This window comes from Rhineura floridana, chromosome 2 (assembly GCF_030035675.1).
Source record: "Rhineura floridana isolate rRhiFlo1 chromosome 2, rRhiFlo1.hap2, whole genome shotgun sequence".
Classification (NCBI taxonomy): Eukaryota; Metazoa; Chordata; class Lepidosauria; order Squamata; family Rhineuridae; genus Rhineura; species Rhineura floridana.
In genome coordinates this window covers 88,583,556-88,602,143 of record NC_084481.1, presented here as the reverse complement: position 1 = coordinate 88,602,143, position 18,588 = coordinate 88,583,556, and the positions used below count along the sequence as shown (strand labels likewise).

Below are 18,588 nucleotides of genomic sequence, written 5' to 3'. Positions count from 1 at the left end.
GACTTTCTGTCTGGCTAGTCTACTTCTATCTCATCAGGCAAAAAACAACTTTTTAATTCTTTCTGTATTTTACTTGATCGTTCTTTCTGTCCAGTTTTGCATTGTTATTTCTTTGGTTTACCTTACATGCATCACAGTGCTTCTCCCACCTTTTTCTTCAGGGTATGGCTCTAAAGCAGAGGTGGGGAATCTTTTTCAGCCCAAGGGCGACATTCCTTAGAGAGAACCTTTTAGGTCTGCATACCAGTGGTGGGTAGAGCCAGATGCAAACATAGGATAGAGTAGTGTATGTAACTGTTACCTCTGTGTAGTAGGTGACCTTCCAGCCAGAGGTTTCTAGGCACACACACTGCTCCATCCAGATAAGCAAGAGGCATTCTCACAGAGGCAGAAAGGCAAAAGCTTTCAAGGAGGCTGAAGATCAGGGTCAGAGAGGGGACATACTCTGGGGAGAGTCCCGAGGTCTGGAGGGTCACATTTGACCTCCAGGCCTAAGGTTCTCAACTCCTGCTCTAAAGGCAGCCCCTTTCTGTAAGTGTCTTTTGGGGGCAGTGGGGGCTCCCACCAAAATATGGTCATACCTTGTACCTTTGGCAGGGGGCACACCATTGTATCTCGCCAGCTTTTTGCAAGGCAGGTACGAAGAAGTGTTGCTGATGGCTGTTGAAGACAAAGCAGCAACTACAGCCTGACCATCTAGCCTCTGTTCCACTCCAGCTCCACCAGCTGCCCTTTTTGTGTCTGACCAGAGCTTGGAAGATTACTTTTAAAACTTGCAGTCACAGTTACATGGCCCAAAAGAGTAGTAATTACTGTTACAATTACAACTGCACTGAAAGTAACTGATTACTTCACTTTTTCTCAAAAGTAATCACCACAGTTACATTTCAGTTACTTTTTTAAAAAAACGCCTACAAGGTGCTGGCCTTGGCTGCTGCACATCTAAGTAGCCTAAAACAACATTAAAAATAAACACACACATACAGAGGTAGTAGAATAATTCTTTTTATCCATGATAGCAGTGGTGGTCTCTCCGCTGGTAAGGAAGGTGTGGAGGGAGGCAGAGGCCACTACTCAGATCCTTGCACGTCAAACCAAGTGCAACCCCCCCCAGCAAGCATAATCTCTGTCACTTAACCACCTCCCAGACCCTGCCCTGCCACCAACTAAGGGACACTCACCCAAGCAAACATTTTCCCCTGAGATGCAAAAAAGTTAAAATACTGCAAATGCAGCACAGCAGCCAGAGAGGGTGGTGGAGGCCACTTTGTGTGCCAAGTGCAAGCACACACGTCGTCATCTTTCACCTCCACAGTTCTTTATCTCCATTCTGCCATTGCCTCCTTCTCCTTTATCCATGTTCTTGTCCTCCGGCTCCTTTTTCCCTCCACTCCATTTTTTTAAACAATTGTTTTCTCCACTCTACCCTGTCTCACTCTCCACCTCCTCCCTTGTCGCCTCCTACCCACCCACAGACGTTGATGATAATGAAAGTTCAAGAGGAAAGCACAACTACAGCTGAATGTCAAGACTGAAGTGATGACAACAGAAGATTTATGTAACTTTAAAGTTTGCAATGAGGACATTGAACTTGTCAAGGATTATCTATACCTTGGCACAGTCATTAACCAAAATGGAGACAACAGTGAAGAAATCAGCAGAAGGCTAGGACTGGGGAGGGCAGCTATGAGAGAACTAGAAAAGGTCCTCAAATGCAAAGATGTATCACTGAACACTAAAATCAGGACTATGGTATTCCCGATCTCTATGTATGGATGTGACAGTGAAAAAAGCTGATAAGAGAAAAATCAACTCATTTGAAATGTGGTGTTGGAGGAGAGCTTTGTGCATACCATGGACTGCGAAAAAGACAACCATTATAACCAAATGACTTCCTGGAGTTATTATCACAAATAAATAGTCTGAATGCCAGCACTCCCCCAGACTCCTAGATCTGATTCTTTGATTTGCAAGTTTGACAGTTTGATTTAACGTCAGTTCACAAAAGAACCAAACATCCAGATAAAAGCTGGCTGCCGGATCCCCAGTTCCAGTCTCACTTATTTTATTTATTTATTTATTTTATTATTTTATTTGTATCCCGCCCTTCCTCCCAGCAGGAGCACAGGGCGGCAAACAAAGCACTAAAACACTTTAAAACATCATAAAAACAGATCTTAAAATACATTAATAAAACAGCATTAAAACATTTTTTAAAAAGCAACTTTAAAAAAGGGTTAAAAACATATTAAACAATTTTGACACAGATGCAGACTGGGATAGGTCTCAACTTAAAAGGCTTGTTGAAAGAGGAAAGTCTTCAAAAGGCGCCGAAAAGATAGCAGAGATGGCACCTGCCTACTCGTAGAATCATAGAATAGTAGAGTTGGAAGGGGCCTATAAGGCCATCAAGTCCAACCCCCTGCTCAGTGCAGGAATCCAAATCAAAGCATTCCCGAAAGATGGCTGTCCAGCTGCCTCTTGAATGCCTCTAGTGTCAGAGAGCCCACTACCTCTCTAGGTAATTGGTTCCATTGTCATATGGCTCTAACAGTTAGGAAGTTTTTCCTGAAGTCCAGTTGAAATCTGGCTTCCTGCAACTTGAGCCCATTATTCCACGTCCTGCACTCTGGAACGATCAAGAAGAGATCCCAGCCCTCCTCTATGTGACAACCTTTCATGTACTTGAAGAGTGCTATCATCTCTCCCCTCAGTCTTCTCCAGGCTAAACCAGTTCTTTCAGTGTCTCCTCATAGGGCTTTGTTTCCAGTCACCTGATCATCTTTGTTGCCCTCCTCTGAACCCGTTCCAGTTTGTCTGCATCCTTCTTGAAGTGCGGAGACCAAAGCTGGACGCAGTATTCAAGATGAGGCCTAACCAGTCCTGAATAGAGGGGAACTAGTACTAGTAACTAATATTCAATGGTCCTTGATAAGTCATTTGAAATGTGCTATATTAATGAAGCATGCCGAATACCCCAATATCATCACACACATACACTTTTTCATATGCAAAGGCAACTCCAGATACATAGCCCAACCACGTCTTTCAGAGTTCATCTACTACCTCAACACTTTCAGTAAGCTAGAAGCCTCCATACAGAGAGCTCATATCTCAGTAGCTGAGGTCCTAAGTTCAATCCCTGACAGTTAAGAGGATCTCAGATGACAAAGCTAGCAAAAGCCGTTGGCCTGAGTGGCTGCCAATCAGAGGCAGTAATACTGAGCTAGATGAGCCACTACTTTGGTTCAGTATAAAGCAGCCTCGTATGTTCAAAAAATGTGTTCAACTTGAGGCATCTCCTTCCAAACATGATACACACAGTCTCCCCTATGAAGAATTCAATACCTGACAGAACTTCCTGGGTTTTTAGGACCCAAACAAAACATCCATAATTCCTCCTTCCCTCAGAACCTGGAGAATTAACAGTCTACCCTGTTCATGTTTACTCAGAAGAAGCCTCATTCTCTGATCCATCTGTCCTTGACCATTTGTGGGGAGGAAAGCAGATATTTCACCAGAGAGCAGGAGGGTTTGGGGAGGGGAGGGGGGATCCAGAGTTCTATAGCAAGAGCATTGAGTTCAATTGGACTTGCTTCCAAACAAGCATAGTTATGATTCCAGTCACCATGCAGCCCAATCCTATGTATGATTGGTAAGATCAATGCAACTTAGTCCCCTGAGTGTGTTTAGGCCTGTGCACTAAGTACTGCAAACCAATCCTATGCATTCTATTCTTTTTTATTCTCAGAAGTAATCCACTAAATTGACCCCCATATCCAATTTTAGATGGTAAGCTCCTCCAGGCAGGCACCTATCCTGTGCCTTAATATGCACACTGTTGTTACCTTAAAAAAATAATGCTCACCAGTGAAGTGTGCATAGCAGAGAGAGGGGTGGGAGGGCGACAGGGTGATTGAGAGAGTTAGCAGCGGGGGGCAGGTGGGGCAGAGAGAGGGGATGGGGGTGGCAGGATGAGTGAGCGAGCGGGGGGCAGGCGGGGGTGAGGGGGCAGCAGGGTGAGGGGGTGGCAGATGGGGCAACAGGCGCAAGCGGGGGTGGCAGGACATGGGGGGCACATGCATGCATGCATGCATAATCGTCACCTCCACAGCTCTTCACCTCCATTCTCCTCCTCCTCCTCCTCTGGCTGTCTCCCTCGACCATCCATTTTCGTAGCAATTTTTTTCTCTCTCTCCACGACTGACGGTCTGGCTCTCCACTTCCTCCCTCATGCCTCCTAACACAGAGCACGAGGAAAGAGCCACTCTGCGCAGAAGCCCAGTGTGAGGCACATGTCTTTTGTCCACCAATCACAGGAGCAGAAGACTTCCTCTGCTTTCTCCCCCTCCCAATAACACCCAAAAGTAATAGCGGAAACGTTACAGTTGCTGCTAAAAAGTAAGGAAATTACTAGTCGTTCTGTTACTAGCAAAATGTAATGAAGTTACCCACTCGTTACTTTAAAAAGTAATGAATTACAAGTAACTCGTTATTTGTGCCGAGTTACTTCCAAGCTCTGTGTCTGACCACCCTGTCATATCCCAGGGTGACTGTGGCCTGTGAATGGTCTCTGACGTGGCTACAACACCATCCCACGCAGGGACAAATCAGACTTGAGGGGCTCACTCACTATCTGCAGCCTTGACATATGACTTGGGTCTGATGGCACACAGATAACCTTGACCCTTTGTTGTCTTGCTGGCAACAGTATTTGGAGTTCTATAACAGTTTTCCTATGACTGAAGCTTTATCTGGAGAGATGTTTTGATTATCAAAACATATGGGGTATGTTTTGATTATTCTTCAAAATATATGCTAATTGGGTGAAATGAAACAGCTCCCCCCCTTAGGAATTAGTGTACTAAGTGAGGACGATGCATTAAAGCATACATTGCAGTTCAAGATTTAAGCCTTTTTTAAAATATGAAATAATTCTGTGCTGCAGAGTGGGTCTCCTGCTTTGGTAGTAAATTGTGTGCCTTGCAACATCTCTGGATGTTCAAAGAAATGTCACATGCTTTGATATTAAAATCAAATAGATAGGTGATTCTTTTTGGCAAAAGGATGTCTTTGATCTACTCACATACTTTTAAAAATCAACAGGTTATTATACTCGTGACAGAAGCTCTCCTCCTCCAGGGTACATTCCAGATGAGCTGCACCAAGTGGCCCGGAATGGGTCATTCACCAGTATAAACAGTGAGGGCGAGTTCATTCCAGAAAGCATGGACCAGGTGAGCATTTTCTTCATTTTGGTAAACAGAGCTGCTCTGTATGTTGCCTATGTTACACAGATCCTTAGCCACCTTCTCCATTATTCATGGGTCATGGCAAAAAACCCAGGAGAACATGGGAAATGCAGTTCTCCCAAGAGCACCCTTGGGAGAACTACATCTGCCATGATCTTCCAGGCTTAGAACTACAGCTGCCATGATCCTCCAGGCTTTGCACCCTGGTGTGCTGTTAACCAGTGTGCCAGGACAACAGAAAACAAGGGAAGGAAAAACCACCTTTCCCTTCCTGCCCTTAATGCTACTGCAGGTAAGTGAATGGGGGGTGGGGGATGTGTTTTGGGAGGTGTGGGTTGGTGGGGATGGTTTGGGGGAACTGTGTGGGTTGGTGGGGATTTGCAGAGGGGCATTTTTCTGAGTTGTCAGATTTGCTCAGAAAAATCATATACAGTGAGATTTTCTAATTCCCATCCCCAAAGATCTCTGATAATGCACTGATAGTGCAGCTCCTTAAACAATATTTCCATTGTCCAAATATGCACTTAGCAAGTATCTACTTAGTTCAGTATACATCTGCCAGATTACTAATTGAAGTTTCTGAGACATCTTCAAAGATACCACAATGTATAATGTACTCTAGTGAGCAATCCTGAATGTTACGGGAAAATGGATAACCATAGTCTGCCTTTCCTTAGCATGCTGCATGTTGCCTATGTTACACAGTTTGAAGACCTATCAATACGAGGGTGTATTTTTCACTTGTACTTTTTCTTCCAGATGCTTGATCCATTATCACTGAGTAGTCCTGAAAACTCTGGCTCAGGAAGCTGCCCTTCACTTGACAGCCCTTTAGATGGGTAAGGACTACATGATCTGTACTCCTTTCTGCTGTGTTCCTTAAAACAGTGAATTAACCGAATTCAGGTGGCTCTTTACACAAGGCTGTAATAGTAATGTTTTATAATTGTAATGTTTTATACTTGTAGAGACAACTACCCGAAATCCCGGATGCCAAGAGCACAGAGCTATCCAGATAATCACCAAGAATTCTCTGGTAGGTAAAAGAGATGGGCGCAGTTTCCAGTGCTGTTCTTACAAAACCCTCTACTGTAACTTTAGTGTGTGTGTGGATGCATGCATAAAGTTTAACCTAGTAACATTTTATTTGTCTTAGAGCCTGTAGTAGCAATTACAAAGAGCAAATAATACAATTGTATGATACCTTTTTTGAAAAACTGGTGAATCAATATATCAGGAACAAAAAGGGAAAAAGCACCAAACAAAGATCAAAAAGAGGAGAGACAAGCTCTGGTGCTAGTTATAGATTTATTCTGTTGCTCAATGCATTTCGGAATATATTCCTTCCTCAGGCGCTAAAAACATTCAAACAAACTCAAATTAGCATTGTGGAGACAACACATGGGTCATAAACATAAACATAGGCATAACATTTAAAAAAAAATGTAAGACCACATGCAATATAAATCATTTAAAAAAACATTTAACATTTTTCCAGTGATTCACAATGACACATATCTATTCACTAATGTTGAACTAACATAAAACCACAATATATGGCTAAAATAAAGCAGAACCTTTTAATCGCCATAACAAAGCAGCTTCAAAAACTCTTCCCCCCAGAAAAACAGACATTGCCCTGTACTGATCTGTGGAGCTATATTTCCTTGGCTCTGTAAAAGCAATGAAAATTATTTACCAAAGCTCCACACTGAACGGTATAGTTTGCATTCTTCCATTCAATCTGATCACAAAGAGACTCCAAACATATATTCGCTCCAATTGGCATTTGGTCCAAGACTTGCCAGGCCTAACAGCACAGCCCATGGTAGCATTTAAAAGAACAATAATCTCTTGGGACCTCTAAGTTAAATGAAGATTTGGATTTTTCTGAGTTCAAATAAAATAAGAAACAGGGTTTCTACATGGAAATTGGTTGACTGTTACAATTGTACATGTGAGTTATTCACTGTAAGTACTAGCTGTATCATTAAAATTCCCAAATACAGTGATTATACAGCTGAGCTAATCTCTATACTCAGTATGAACACCAGCAGCCTTTGAGTTTGATTTATATTCAGTGTGGGGCATTGGTAAAGAATTTTCCGTATGTTGTGGTTTTATCTTGTGGTCTTAAATTTTTTTTAAAAAAATGGTATGCCTATGTTTATAACGAATGTGTTGTCTCCACAACACTAATTTGAGTTTGTTTGAATGTTTTTAGCTCCTGAGGAAGGAATATATTCCGAAATGCATTGAATCAATATATCAATTAGAGATGAAGCATGTGCTCATAAACCCCAAATACATCAGTGAAGCAGATGATCAAAATCATGCTCTTAGTTCTGGTAGTTCCACATGAAATTTAAATGTCACAAAATGAATGACAGAACAATCCTAACTGGGGTGGGGTGGCAGATTTTTCTGGAAGAGCAGATTGATGTTCTCTGGGATCAGGAAAGAGTGGTCTAAGCTACTCTAACATTTCCTGAGTGCTTGCCATCACTAGTACTCAGGAAACATTTTAGCAGATTGGAGTGTTCCTTCCTGTTTCCTGAGCACTCTGACATGCTCCTCATTGGTTCTTAATGGTGGCAATGGGTAATATTGTAGTGCTGGGAGGAGAAAGTGAAGTGTGTCCACCCATACCGGCACTACGACCAGCATCCTACTTCCGGATTCTAGACCAGCCTTTCCTAACCTTTGGGTCTCCAGATGTTGCAGGACTAGTTCTCATAATTCCTGACCATTGGCTATGCTGGCTGGGGCTGATGGGAGTTGTAGTCTGGCAACATCTGGGTACCAAAAGGATAGGGATGGCTGTTCTAGACCCTGTCACCTAATGTAGGGAAGAGACTATGTCTGTGTGTGCAACAGTGTAGGGTGGCCACACCTGCTTTTTGGCCTTATGCACCATGGGCATGCTGACCTGGGAAAGTATTGTGGCCCTTAGGCTAAAAAAGGCTTGTCTACCCTAAAGTGAAGAATCACTATGCAGTAGCAAAGGCTGGGGTTGTCAAACGTTATGGGGGCAGTGGGCATATTTGGGAACCTGAGAAACCTTTGTGGACATCATACACACATCTGCACTGTAGTCACATGTGCCCACCCACACCGCAAACTGCTATGCCCACCTGTCTGCTCATTCTCCCACCACCAGCAGTCAGGCTTCAAAAAAGGGCTTTTTTTCCCCAAAGCTGGGGGAAAAGTCTTCCTTTCCCAGGAAGATAACCCCCCCCCCAAAAAAAAAATTAGGCTGGGGAAAAGCTTTCTGTTAGAGTGAATTTCTAATCCTAATTGTGATGGGGGTGGATCAGAGTTGGGAAACAGAAGAAATAACCCTTTCTGCCCTAGCTATGATTCCCCCCAATATCACCCCTCACCTGTTGCAGTTTAGGCTCGAATGAAGTCTTCTATTGGTTACAGCAGAAGGTTTATTTCAAGTCTAATTGCAATGGGAGAAGGGAGGATGCTGTGAGTACCAGAGAAAGCTCTGGCAGGTGCATCCATGGATGATGCATTGGTGACCCTAGGTATAAGAGCACAATATGAAAACAAAAGCCTGCTTTTTGGAACCTAGGTAACAAGCAACTCCTTGGTAGTATATGAATAGCAATGTGAATGCTTGCATTATTGTAAATCCATACATCAAAAAATATGTACTTAACCACGATGACACAGACACACATGCTGCCCTTTGCGTGTTACTAGGTGTATACTTTTTCCAGACTCGAGTTTGGAGATAATTGTATGAAGTAGGCCATAGCCTTTTATGTAGTCTTGACTACCTCATTCAACTTTTTCCTTCAACTTAGGACTCTTAAGTAGCCTAATGGAAAACAAAAACATAATTTTTTCACTTCAGATTATGATCTACCAATATTTGAGAAGTTTGGCAAAGGTGGAACTTACCCTCGAAGGTATCATATTTCATACCATCATCAAGACTGCAATGATGGTGAGTTGTAGGCCCCTTAACACTTTTGTTAATGCTTTTTGTTCAAAATCATAATGTATTTTACTATCCAGGAAACAAATTATTTTAATCTTCCATTGTGTGTCTTCTGAAATACAAAAAGGTCTTTCTTGACTGGTCTCTTCCAGTTTTTGAATATTTCTTAATTCTAGGTATAACTTATGCATTTATAGCTACATGTGATGCATTTAGGAACAGAATTGATTTCCATTACCTTTGGGGTTGCCCTGGAGGCAGAAAATGCTATTGTAAAAAAAAAAAAAGGATGGTAGCTTTAGAAACAGGAAGCTTTTGGTCTGTCTAGCTCAGTATTGTCTACACTGATTGGCAATGGCTGTCCAGGGTTTCAGACAGAAGACATTTCCATTTCAAATAGGTGACATCTGGAAATGCCGGGGATTGAATCTGGGACCTTCTGCATGCAAAGCAGATGGTCTACCACCGAGCTGTGGCCCTTCCCCAAGAGTTCTTCCTTCTATATGGGAAGAACTGTGTTAGATTCTAAGTGGTGGAACTGAGTCTGCTAAATGCTAGTACAATTTCCCAAGAGATTATGCTAGATCTGGCTCCTCTGGAAGATATCTCCACTTTCTTCAGTCATCCTTTTTATCTAGGTCTGATGTGCTTTGCTTAACTGTGACTGCCACTGAGGTCAATAATATGGCTCTAAGTCTACCCATCATTTTGTTACTGTCCTTTGCTTCTTGTGGAATGTATAAATGGGGGTCATGTTTCATGGTCCTGTATTGTAGGTTTCTTTATTCATTTCTGCAGGTCGTAAAACTTTTCCAAGGGCTAGAAGAACCCAAGGAAACAGCTTACGATCCCCAGTTAGTTTCAGCCCAACAGATCACTCATTGAGTACAAGCAGCGGGAGCAGCACTTTCACTCCAGAATATGAAGATGGGCGGACGCGAAGAAGAGGAAGCGACATAGACAATCCCACTTTGACAGTCATGGATATCAGTCCCCCTAGTCGCTGTAAGGAAAAAAGCTGAATGTAATGCCTTGTGGCAGACAAGTCCAGTAAAAATAAGGTAACTTTAAAATGATTGCAAAATTTATTTTTGAGAGAACGATCAGACTAGCAAAAAAAGTTAACATACTAAAATATCTAGCTTGATGCATAACTTTTTTTTTGTAGATTAGATTTTCAAACAGTTAAGACACAAATGGCCATATTAACACCAAATCATGAAAAAGAATAAACTAATGCTAATCTTGTAAATTTTCTTTGCTATATCAATGCTAATATCTTTTGATAACAGACACTGTCATAATCCTCTGGCACAGTCTCACCTGGACCAACACTTTGTTTAGGCGCAAGATACAGTCAGGTATGGAGCCCCATGCTAATAATAGCCAATGTGGGTAGAAACTGAGTGCGTACCCCAAATACTTGACAGTGTTTTGTGCTCAAAAGAAACATTAGGCTGCACACAATTCTATGCCATTGTGTAGAGGACACTCTCTTGGAGGTATAGTTGTCTGATTTGGGGTGGTGCAAAGCTTACTGTGGGGCACACCATCCCTTTTATGCATATATACATATATGCATATTTGGTACTATTGGCATGGAGGGGGCATTCTTGACAATGTTTTGCACCATCAGTGGGTTACCTTGTGTTTAGTTGGAACATCGGCCACCTGTTCTCATTTGTAGGTATCACAGGATGGTGGCTTGTGGTCTCTGGAGTGGTTGCCCCATCCACCCTTATAATAAGGCCAGCCTTGACAGTGTTTTGCACCGAGCTGGACATTGCAACATTTAGATCTTAATTTTTATACTTGTCTGACTGTTGTCTCAAATAATTTATTTTGCAATTTATTTTAAAGTTTTCATGTATTTTTCACAATCTCTACTGGACTAAAGGCGGTGTCTGCATTCCTGTGTTTCTTTTCAGTTAGTTTGATTCTCTTTGTCCCAATGCATTCCTGTGCTACTATTTACATGTTAGCAATTCACACTGACAAAAATGACTTGCAGATAAGTATCCTGTCTCTTTTGTCAAGCAGTCGACAGTGATGCTCATGAGCAGAGCCACCAGGGCTGTCTCTCTGCTGGGAACCCTAGATACAAGAAAAGCAGCTTCCTTCAGATTTAACACCAATCACACCTTGGCTGGGGTTTGTACCTGGCACATACAATGTCATTGAAGGAGTGGTATTCACCCAGTGTGTTCTTGCTTGCCCCTTTGCACATTCATATTGAATGCCTGAAGAGGATTTACATTCATTTTGATACTGGGCAGAAATAAATGTGTATTGGATTACTTGTTCAGAGAGTGGCTTGTGACTATTTCCCAGGAAAAACAGCCGGTACAGGCATATCCCTAGAAAAGGGTCAAATATTAAGAGGTATCTTGTATGACTGGCTTCTAGCAGTTTTGTAGGGAAATTGGAAATTCCAAATAGATGCACTGTTTGTACATCTGGGGCATTAGGGGGAAATATTTGAGTACATTGATGTTAAGGAAAACTGTGTTGTAGAGTAACAAAAAACTTTCACATGACTAAGGAGTAAAGTTACTAAATTTTATGTGACCAAGCAGCTGTAATGATCTGTTGCCCTAGTTGAATACACTTGTGTCATAAGAAACTATTTAGTTTCAGTCTGTATTAAGTGCCTCCTCAATTCAAACTGGTATTTTGTATGGGATACTTTAGATTGAAAAGGCATCTAGTACAGATTGAAACTAAATAGTTACTTAACTATTAACTAATATTAGTTGCATGGATAAGTTTTCAAGAGACATTAGTCACTGGTGTATTAATGACACTGCTGTGGTTAAAGAAATATCATAGTGGTATTTGCTCTGAGTACTTGACAGATGGAACATCCTTAGCATTGCTACAACATGTTTTGTAAATTGCTTGGGGAATATGCATTGATGGGTGACCATATCATTTTTTTTGTAATTTTAAGTGAATTTTGTTATAGTAAAGTGAGTAATACAAAGCTAGTTTAAATTAGTTTATGACTTGGACTCTTGATAATTACTACTAATTAACGCCTTAAAGGTTCTCTTTAAAAACTTCTATTGTAAAATGTAATGTGTTTATGTGTATAAATAGATCTTTGCTGAAATGTTTCTGGAAGGTTTAATCTTCTGCTTCTTTTTCCTTGACTAATAGAATTTGAAAAGTTTTGTATATTCTATTTTCAGCCCCACGAGCTCCAACTAACTGGAGACTTGGTAAACTGCTGGGCCAGGGTGCATTTGGCAGAGTTTATCTATGCTATGATGCAGATACAGGACGCGAACTAGCTGTTAAACAAGTTCAGTTTGATCCTGACAGCCCAGAGACAAGCAAGGTAAGAGGACTGGAAATAGTTGGTCCTTGTTATTTTATTGTCGATTTTCACTCACAGAAGTGTCTCAAAGCAACTTACAGCATAAAAGACATTAAAAAAAATGTAAAGCAATAATAAAAACATAACACCTAAATGTACTCATCCAGTAATATTTTTAAACGGACAAATCCTACCTACCCACTAAAAGATTAGCATGAAAAGGCCAAAAACCATAACTTAGTACCGTCTCAATTAACAATCAATGGTCTGGGCAAATGGAAGTGATTTAGCCTGGCACCTAAAAGCAAATAATGAGGTGCTAGGCATACTTCCCTGGAGACAGTATTCCACAAAAGGGGAGCCACCACTGAAAAGGCCCATTCTCATGTTGCTACCGTCCATACCTCCCTCGGAGGAGGCACACAGAGAAGGGTGATGAACGAGAAGGGTGATGTAGGGAGGAAGTTCATGTGGGGTGAGGAGCCTCACATCTCTGTTACCCAACTACTTAGAGAATATTGTGTGTTCTGAAAATTTCCTGTCAATGAATAGCCTGTAATTTTGTTTTTGTTGCTACGAGGTGACTTTGCCGTGTGGACATTAAGAATTCCCCCCCAATGTCATTAAAAAAAACCCTGACAATATTTCCTACTTATATTAGTTTGAACCATAAATGTAGCTAAAGAAAGAATGAGCTGGGCAAATGACAACTGTTAAGTTTACTTTTGATCACTGTAGGGAGTCAGGAAAGGAGGCTGAAGCACAATCCACTGTGCAATTAATAGAAACAGTATAAGGACTGTTGCATTGCTTATGTTCATTTCAAAGGGACTTGTGCAAGAGAAACATGCCAGTTTTATATTAGTAAAGATTAATTTTAGGTGGTGTATTAGATAACAGACAGTGCTACGCAAATTGGCTTCTGTTATCTAATAGCTGGAAGGAATCTCCTAAATCCCATCTTTAGGTGACAGATAGTAACCTTTCTGCAGTTTTAAGATCTCTAATAGTGAGCTAGAGGATGAGCACCTATGTGACTTTTCAAAGTCATCAAGTTCACGTGTGAACAAAACGATGCATTTTTTAAATCAATCCTGCTTGTCAAATTCTGGTAAGTTTGATTCTGTGCTCTTGTGTTTCAGGAGGTAAATGCACTTGAATGTGAGATTCAGCTGCTGAAAAACCTTCTACATGAGAGAATTGTTCAGTATTATGGCTGCTTGAGGGATCCTCCAGAAAGAACACTCTCTATATTTATGGAATATATGCCAGGGGTAAGCCCGAGATCTGGAGGTAGACAGTAATTTCTACAGAGTGTGTGTGTGTGTGTGTGTGTGTGTGCGTGCGCGTGTGCACATGCACAAGAGAGAAAATTAATTTTGCAAATAGGATGTGTGTGTATTTTGCCTGCTTGAAGATACTCAGAATTGCATATCCAGAGAGGATACCATCACATGTCACACAGAGTCCCTCTAAAGCAGGCCTGGGAGAACCTGTTATACTTCAGATTTTTTGGACTCCAACTCCAGCTTGACCCTAGCCAGCATGGCCAGTGGTCAAAGAAGATGGGAGTTGTTTTCTAGCATCGTCTAGAGGGCTTCAGGTTCCCCACTAAAATATCTGCTTCTGACTGCAGCAGCACCTCAGGAAACCCCAAAAGAGTTTTGTATTCCATGTGTCCAATCAGTATAGCAAGATGTATAAATCTTTGCTTCTCACATGACTGTGAAGGACCATATTTAGCATTTCCAATTCAATTAAAATATGCCTGGCAGATAGGGGGAGACTTAAAATATTTTCATGTCTTGATTAACTTGAATAATCAGTTTCATCTGAGGCTTACTTGTAAGCCCCCAGTTAAACAGGTCTTTGTCATTTTCTTCAGTCATTTTCCTATTTTTGTCCTCTCAAATATAACCTTGTTGGACTATAAGCTAGTGACAGGGATTTGCAGATGGAAGCAGGCTGCCACATGTATAGCAGGGGTTACAGCATATTTCTCTGTCAGGGATTCTCCCCAAGGTCCCTCAGCCTCACTTTATGTAAACAAAGGCTTCCTTAACTCTTTGTGGCCACCAATTCACACAGAATACTTTTAACACCCTCCGGGTAGCATGTATGGAAGGCTTTAGGTGTGAGATGGACACCAACACTGAGAGACAAGACACTGTGCTTTTTAGGTATGTTAAGGAGATACTATTTACAAAAGGGGAATATTAGTGTTTATTTTAGCAGGTGCTTGCTGACGGGTTCTGAAGACTCTAGAGACACCATTGTTGTCACCAGCCTCTAAGTGGCTCTCCCTTCAGGCCAATTTCACTAAACCTCCCCAGCCAATTACCTCCACAACGCAGTCCAGCTACTGGGGCCAATCTCACTCTGTGCCCCCAAAGCTTCTCTGGTTGCACTCCCAGCTGCTTGGATAGTTTAGCCAGCATTAAAAACCCACTTGTGTCACTTCCTTTTGATAAGATCTTTCTTCAGGGGCAGCCTCTCTGACCAACTCAGTCACCGTTTCGATGCTGATCTTCAACTCACAACTATTAGTGACACCTGGGGTATTAATACATAGGCTTCAGTTCTTCCCTCAGCTATTCTCATCAAACAACTCCTCACTCCAACTATCACCAACTGCTCTCCCTAACTGACAGTTAACTCCCTATGGCCTGGAACCTCCAGGCAATCTGAAAGAATTCACCTGATCCAGGCCCCACCTAATAAAATCTTAAAGCATCGCATCTCTCTCCTCTCAGAACCTATCTCCAAGCAAGCACTGCTAAGCAGGCTTGTAACAGTGTAACGCAAGGCTTCATTGCAGTCACAGAGGTCATATAACATTGTTATATGTTTTGTAAAAACACGAACATATATAGCATTTCTCCACATGCTGAGAAAAAAAAATTGTTTACAGCAACATGGTAAAGCATCTGGAACTGTATGCATCCTATCTAGATCTCTGTGTGCCGCCTGAATGGAATAGCTAGTACAGCAGCATTCTGTTGCATTTTTAATGTTGGATCCAAAGGTTCCTTCCTCTTCTGGAAGGATTTGTTCCACCAGCAGAGGAAGAGAAACTTTGGATCCAGTCCTTGGTTTCCTAGACTGAGGAGAAAGTCACACTTTATCATTGATAGGCATTTGCTTTAGAAAAGTGTAACTAAAATCATTTTTTTAAAAAAACCTCACTCAAATTATTTTAATACGTTTTCTTTTCAAAAGGCTTTGTGTTTTGTGGTGTTCTCATTTAGGGGCTAGAGTTAAGGCCCGATGGGGAAGGGTTTTATAGAATTGCATCTATAAACTTGAGAAACATTTTTAAATGCAGCAATTTTTCATATAATGGTTTCCAATAGGAATGATTCTATTATTAAAACAGGTGCTATGGTGTTTCATTCTTCCTTTGCCTGTAGGGCTCAATTAAAGATCAGTTGAAGGCATATGGTGCACTCACAGAGAATGTGACTCGGAAATACACCCGGCAGATTTTGGAAGGAGTTCATTATTTGCACAGCAACATGATTGTACATAGAGATATTAAAGGTAATGATGCATAAATTGTTGAGGGTGTACTTGCTGTATTGTAGATAAGTAATGGAATGGTTTTTCTTTCTTTTAGTTAAATCTATTAATTAAATGTAAATCATGAGTGAAATTTTTATGATGAGCAGTTAAAACAAGTCAATGTTTTATCCAAGGCTCTTCCAGCAATTAAAAACAAAATTGTGGTAGTTTACAAAGTTTCGAGATGTTGTTTCAAGTAACACTGCCAGGAAACTCTAACATATTGCTTTGGCAAAAAGTCTCAAACTATCTCCAAGGCAGTCAAAACATTAAAGCATTAATCACAGTAACAATAGGTGACTCCTTCCCACTTTATTCGTCCTGAATGCTTTTCCAGTACTAGGAAGTTCTCAATAGAGGAATGTAAAAAGCAGGGCTTGGCAATAATTAGTATTTATACAGTGCTTTTCTCAGTGCTTAAAGCGCTTCACATACACTGCTAAACTAATGTGTAAAATGTTCTTCTAAAGTATGCCAGTGTTATCCCCATATTGCAGATGGGAAGCAGAGGCAGAAAGAATAATGGTTTACCTAAGATTAAACCAAAGGGACTGCATGGCTGAGGTGGAATTTGACTTTGGCTGATAATTTTGATCTATACTCTCTCTTGGGTCCTTTGGAATTGTGCTGTTTTCTCTAGAGAAATACAACCAATGACACAGGCTCACATATCCCATGACACTTGTCATCATGGTTTTAGAAGGAAAACAATAGCATTTTTCCTGTATTTTTCTCATCCTGTCTTCTCTACCTTGGCCTACTTCTGTGGCTGGAATGCCAAGACATTTCTCGATCATTGTCAAGGAAGTGATCTATTCACTCAAGCCTAAATCTATTTACTTAGATGCAAAGGCCACTGAATCAAAAATTGCATTCTACATTGAACCAGAGCTTGGAAGATTACTTTTAAAAAGTAATAAATTACAGTTACATGGCCCAAAAAAGTAGTAATTACTATTACAATTTCAATTGCGCTGAAAGGAACTGATTACTTTACTTTTTGTCTAGAGTAATCACTACAGTTACATTTCAGTTACTTTTTTTAAAAAAAACTGCCTACAAGGTGCTGGCCTTGGCTGCTGCACATCTAAGTGGCCTAAAACAACATTAAAAATAAACACACACATACAGAGGTAGTAGAATAATTCTTTTTATCCATAAGATAGCAATGGTGGTCACTCCGCTGGTAGGGGAGGTGGGGAGTAGGGTTGCCAGGCTCAGGGCCTGAGACTGATCCTGTATCTTTAGGAGAAGAGAAAGTCAGCCAAGTGCAGGTGTTCTTGCAACACTGTAATGGGAAAAACCACAAGGTGGAATTCTCCCTTCCCCCTGCACAACTTTAAAAGATACAGAAGACCTCTTGGTTGCCAGGCCCAGCCTCCAAGAGGTCTTCTATATCTTTAAATGTTGTGCAGGGGGAAGGGAGAATTTCACCTTGTGGTTTTTCCCATTACAGTGTTGCAAGAACACCTGCACTTGGCTGACTTTCTCTTCTCTTAAAGATACAGAATCATTCTCAGGCCCTGAGCCTGGCAACCCTAGTGGGGAGGGAGGCAGAGGCCACTACTCAGATCTTTGCATGTCAAACCAAGTGCAACTCCCTCCTTCAGCCAGCAAGCATAATCTCTCTCACTTAACCACCTCCCGGACCCTGCCCTGCCACCAACTAAGGGACACTCATCCATGCAAACATTTTCCCCTGAGATGCAAAAAAGTTAAAATACTGCAAATGCGGCACAGTAGCCGGAGAGGGTGGTGGAGGCCACTTTGTGTGCCAAATGCAAACACACACTTGTTGTCATCTTTCGCCTCCACAGTTCTTTATCTCCATTCTGCTGCTGTCTCCTTCTCCTTTATCCATGTTCTTGCCCTCCGGCTCCTTTTTCCCTCCACTCCATTTTTTTAAACAATTGTTTTCTCCACTCTACCCTGTCTCACTCTCCACCTCCTCCCTTGTCGCCTCCTACCCACCCACAGACGTTGATGATAATGAAAGTTCAAGAGGAAAGCACAAAAGCACAACTACAGCTGAACATCAAGAAAACTAATATAAAGACAACAGAAGATTTATGTAACTTTAGAGTTGACAATGAGGACATTGAACTTGTCAAGGATTATCAATACCTTGGCACAGTCTAACCAAAATGGAGACAACAGTCAAGAAATCAGCAGAAGCCTAGGATTGGGGAGGGCAGCTATGAGAGAACTAGAAAAGGTCCTCAAATGCAAAGATGTATCACTGAACACTAAAGTCAGGATCATTCAGACCACGGTATTCCCGATCTCTATGTATGGATGTGAGAGCTGGACAGTGAAAAAAGCTGATAAGTGAAAAATCAACTCATTGGAAATGTGGTGTTGGAGGAGAGCTTTGTGCATACCATGGACTGCGAAAAAGACAAATAATTGGGTGTTAGAACAAATTAATCAGAACTATTGCTAGAAGCTAAAATGATGAAACTGAGATTATCATACTTTGGACACATCATGAGAAGACATGATTC

At 41.4% G+C, this 18,588-nt stretch overlaps 1 protein-coding gene across 1 annotated transcript in view; it reads left to right on the top strand.

Moving 5' to 3' along the window:
- The window catches only part of MAP3K2 (mitogen-activated protein kinase kinase kinase 2), a 91,293-nt gene that overhangs the window by 51,009 nt on the left and 21,696 nt on the right, over nucleotides 1-18,588 (top strand). Inside the window, exons 8-15 of the mRNA XM_061609216.1 lie at nucleotides 5,107-5,237; nucleotides 6,012-6,091; nucleotides 6,221-6,288; nucleotides 9,118-9,210; nucleotides 10,003-10,209; nucleotides 12,396-12,544; nucleotides 13,666-13,797; nucleotides 15,934-16,063. Coding sequence (XP_061465200.1) covers nucleotides 5,107-5,237; nucleotides 6,012-6,091; nucleotides 6,221-6,288; nucleotides 9,118-9,210; nucleotides 10,003-10,209; nucleotides 12,396-12,544; nucleotides 13,666-13,797; nucleotides 15,934-16,063 — 990 coding nt within the window. The remainder of the gene's footprint in view (nucleotides 1-5,106; nucleotides 5,238-6,011; nucleotides 6,092-6,220; nucleotides 6,289-9,117; nucleotides 9,211-10,002; nucleotides 10,210-12,395; nucleotides 12,545-13,665; nucleotides 13,798-15,933; nucleotides 16,064-18,588) is intronic.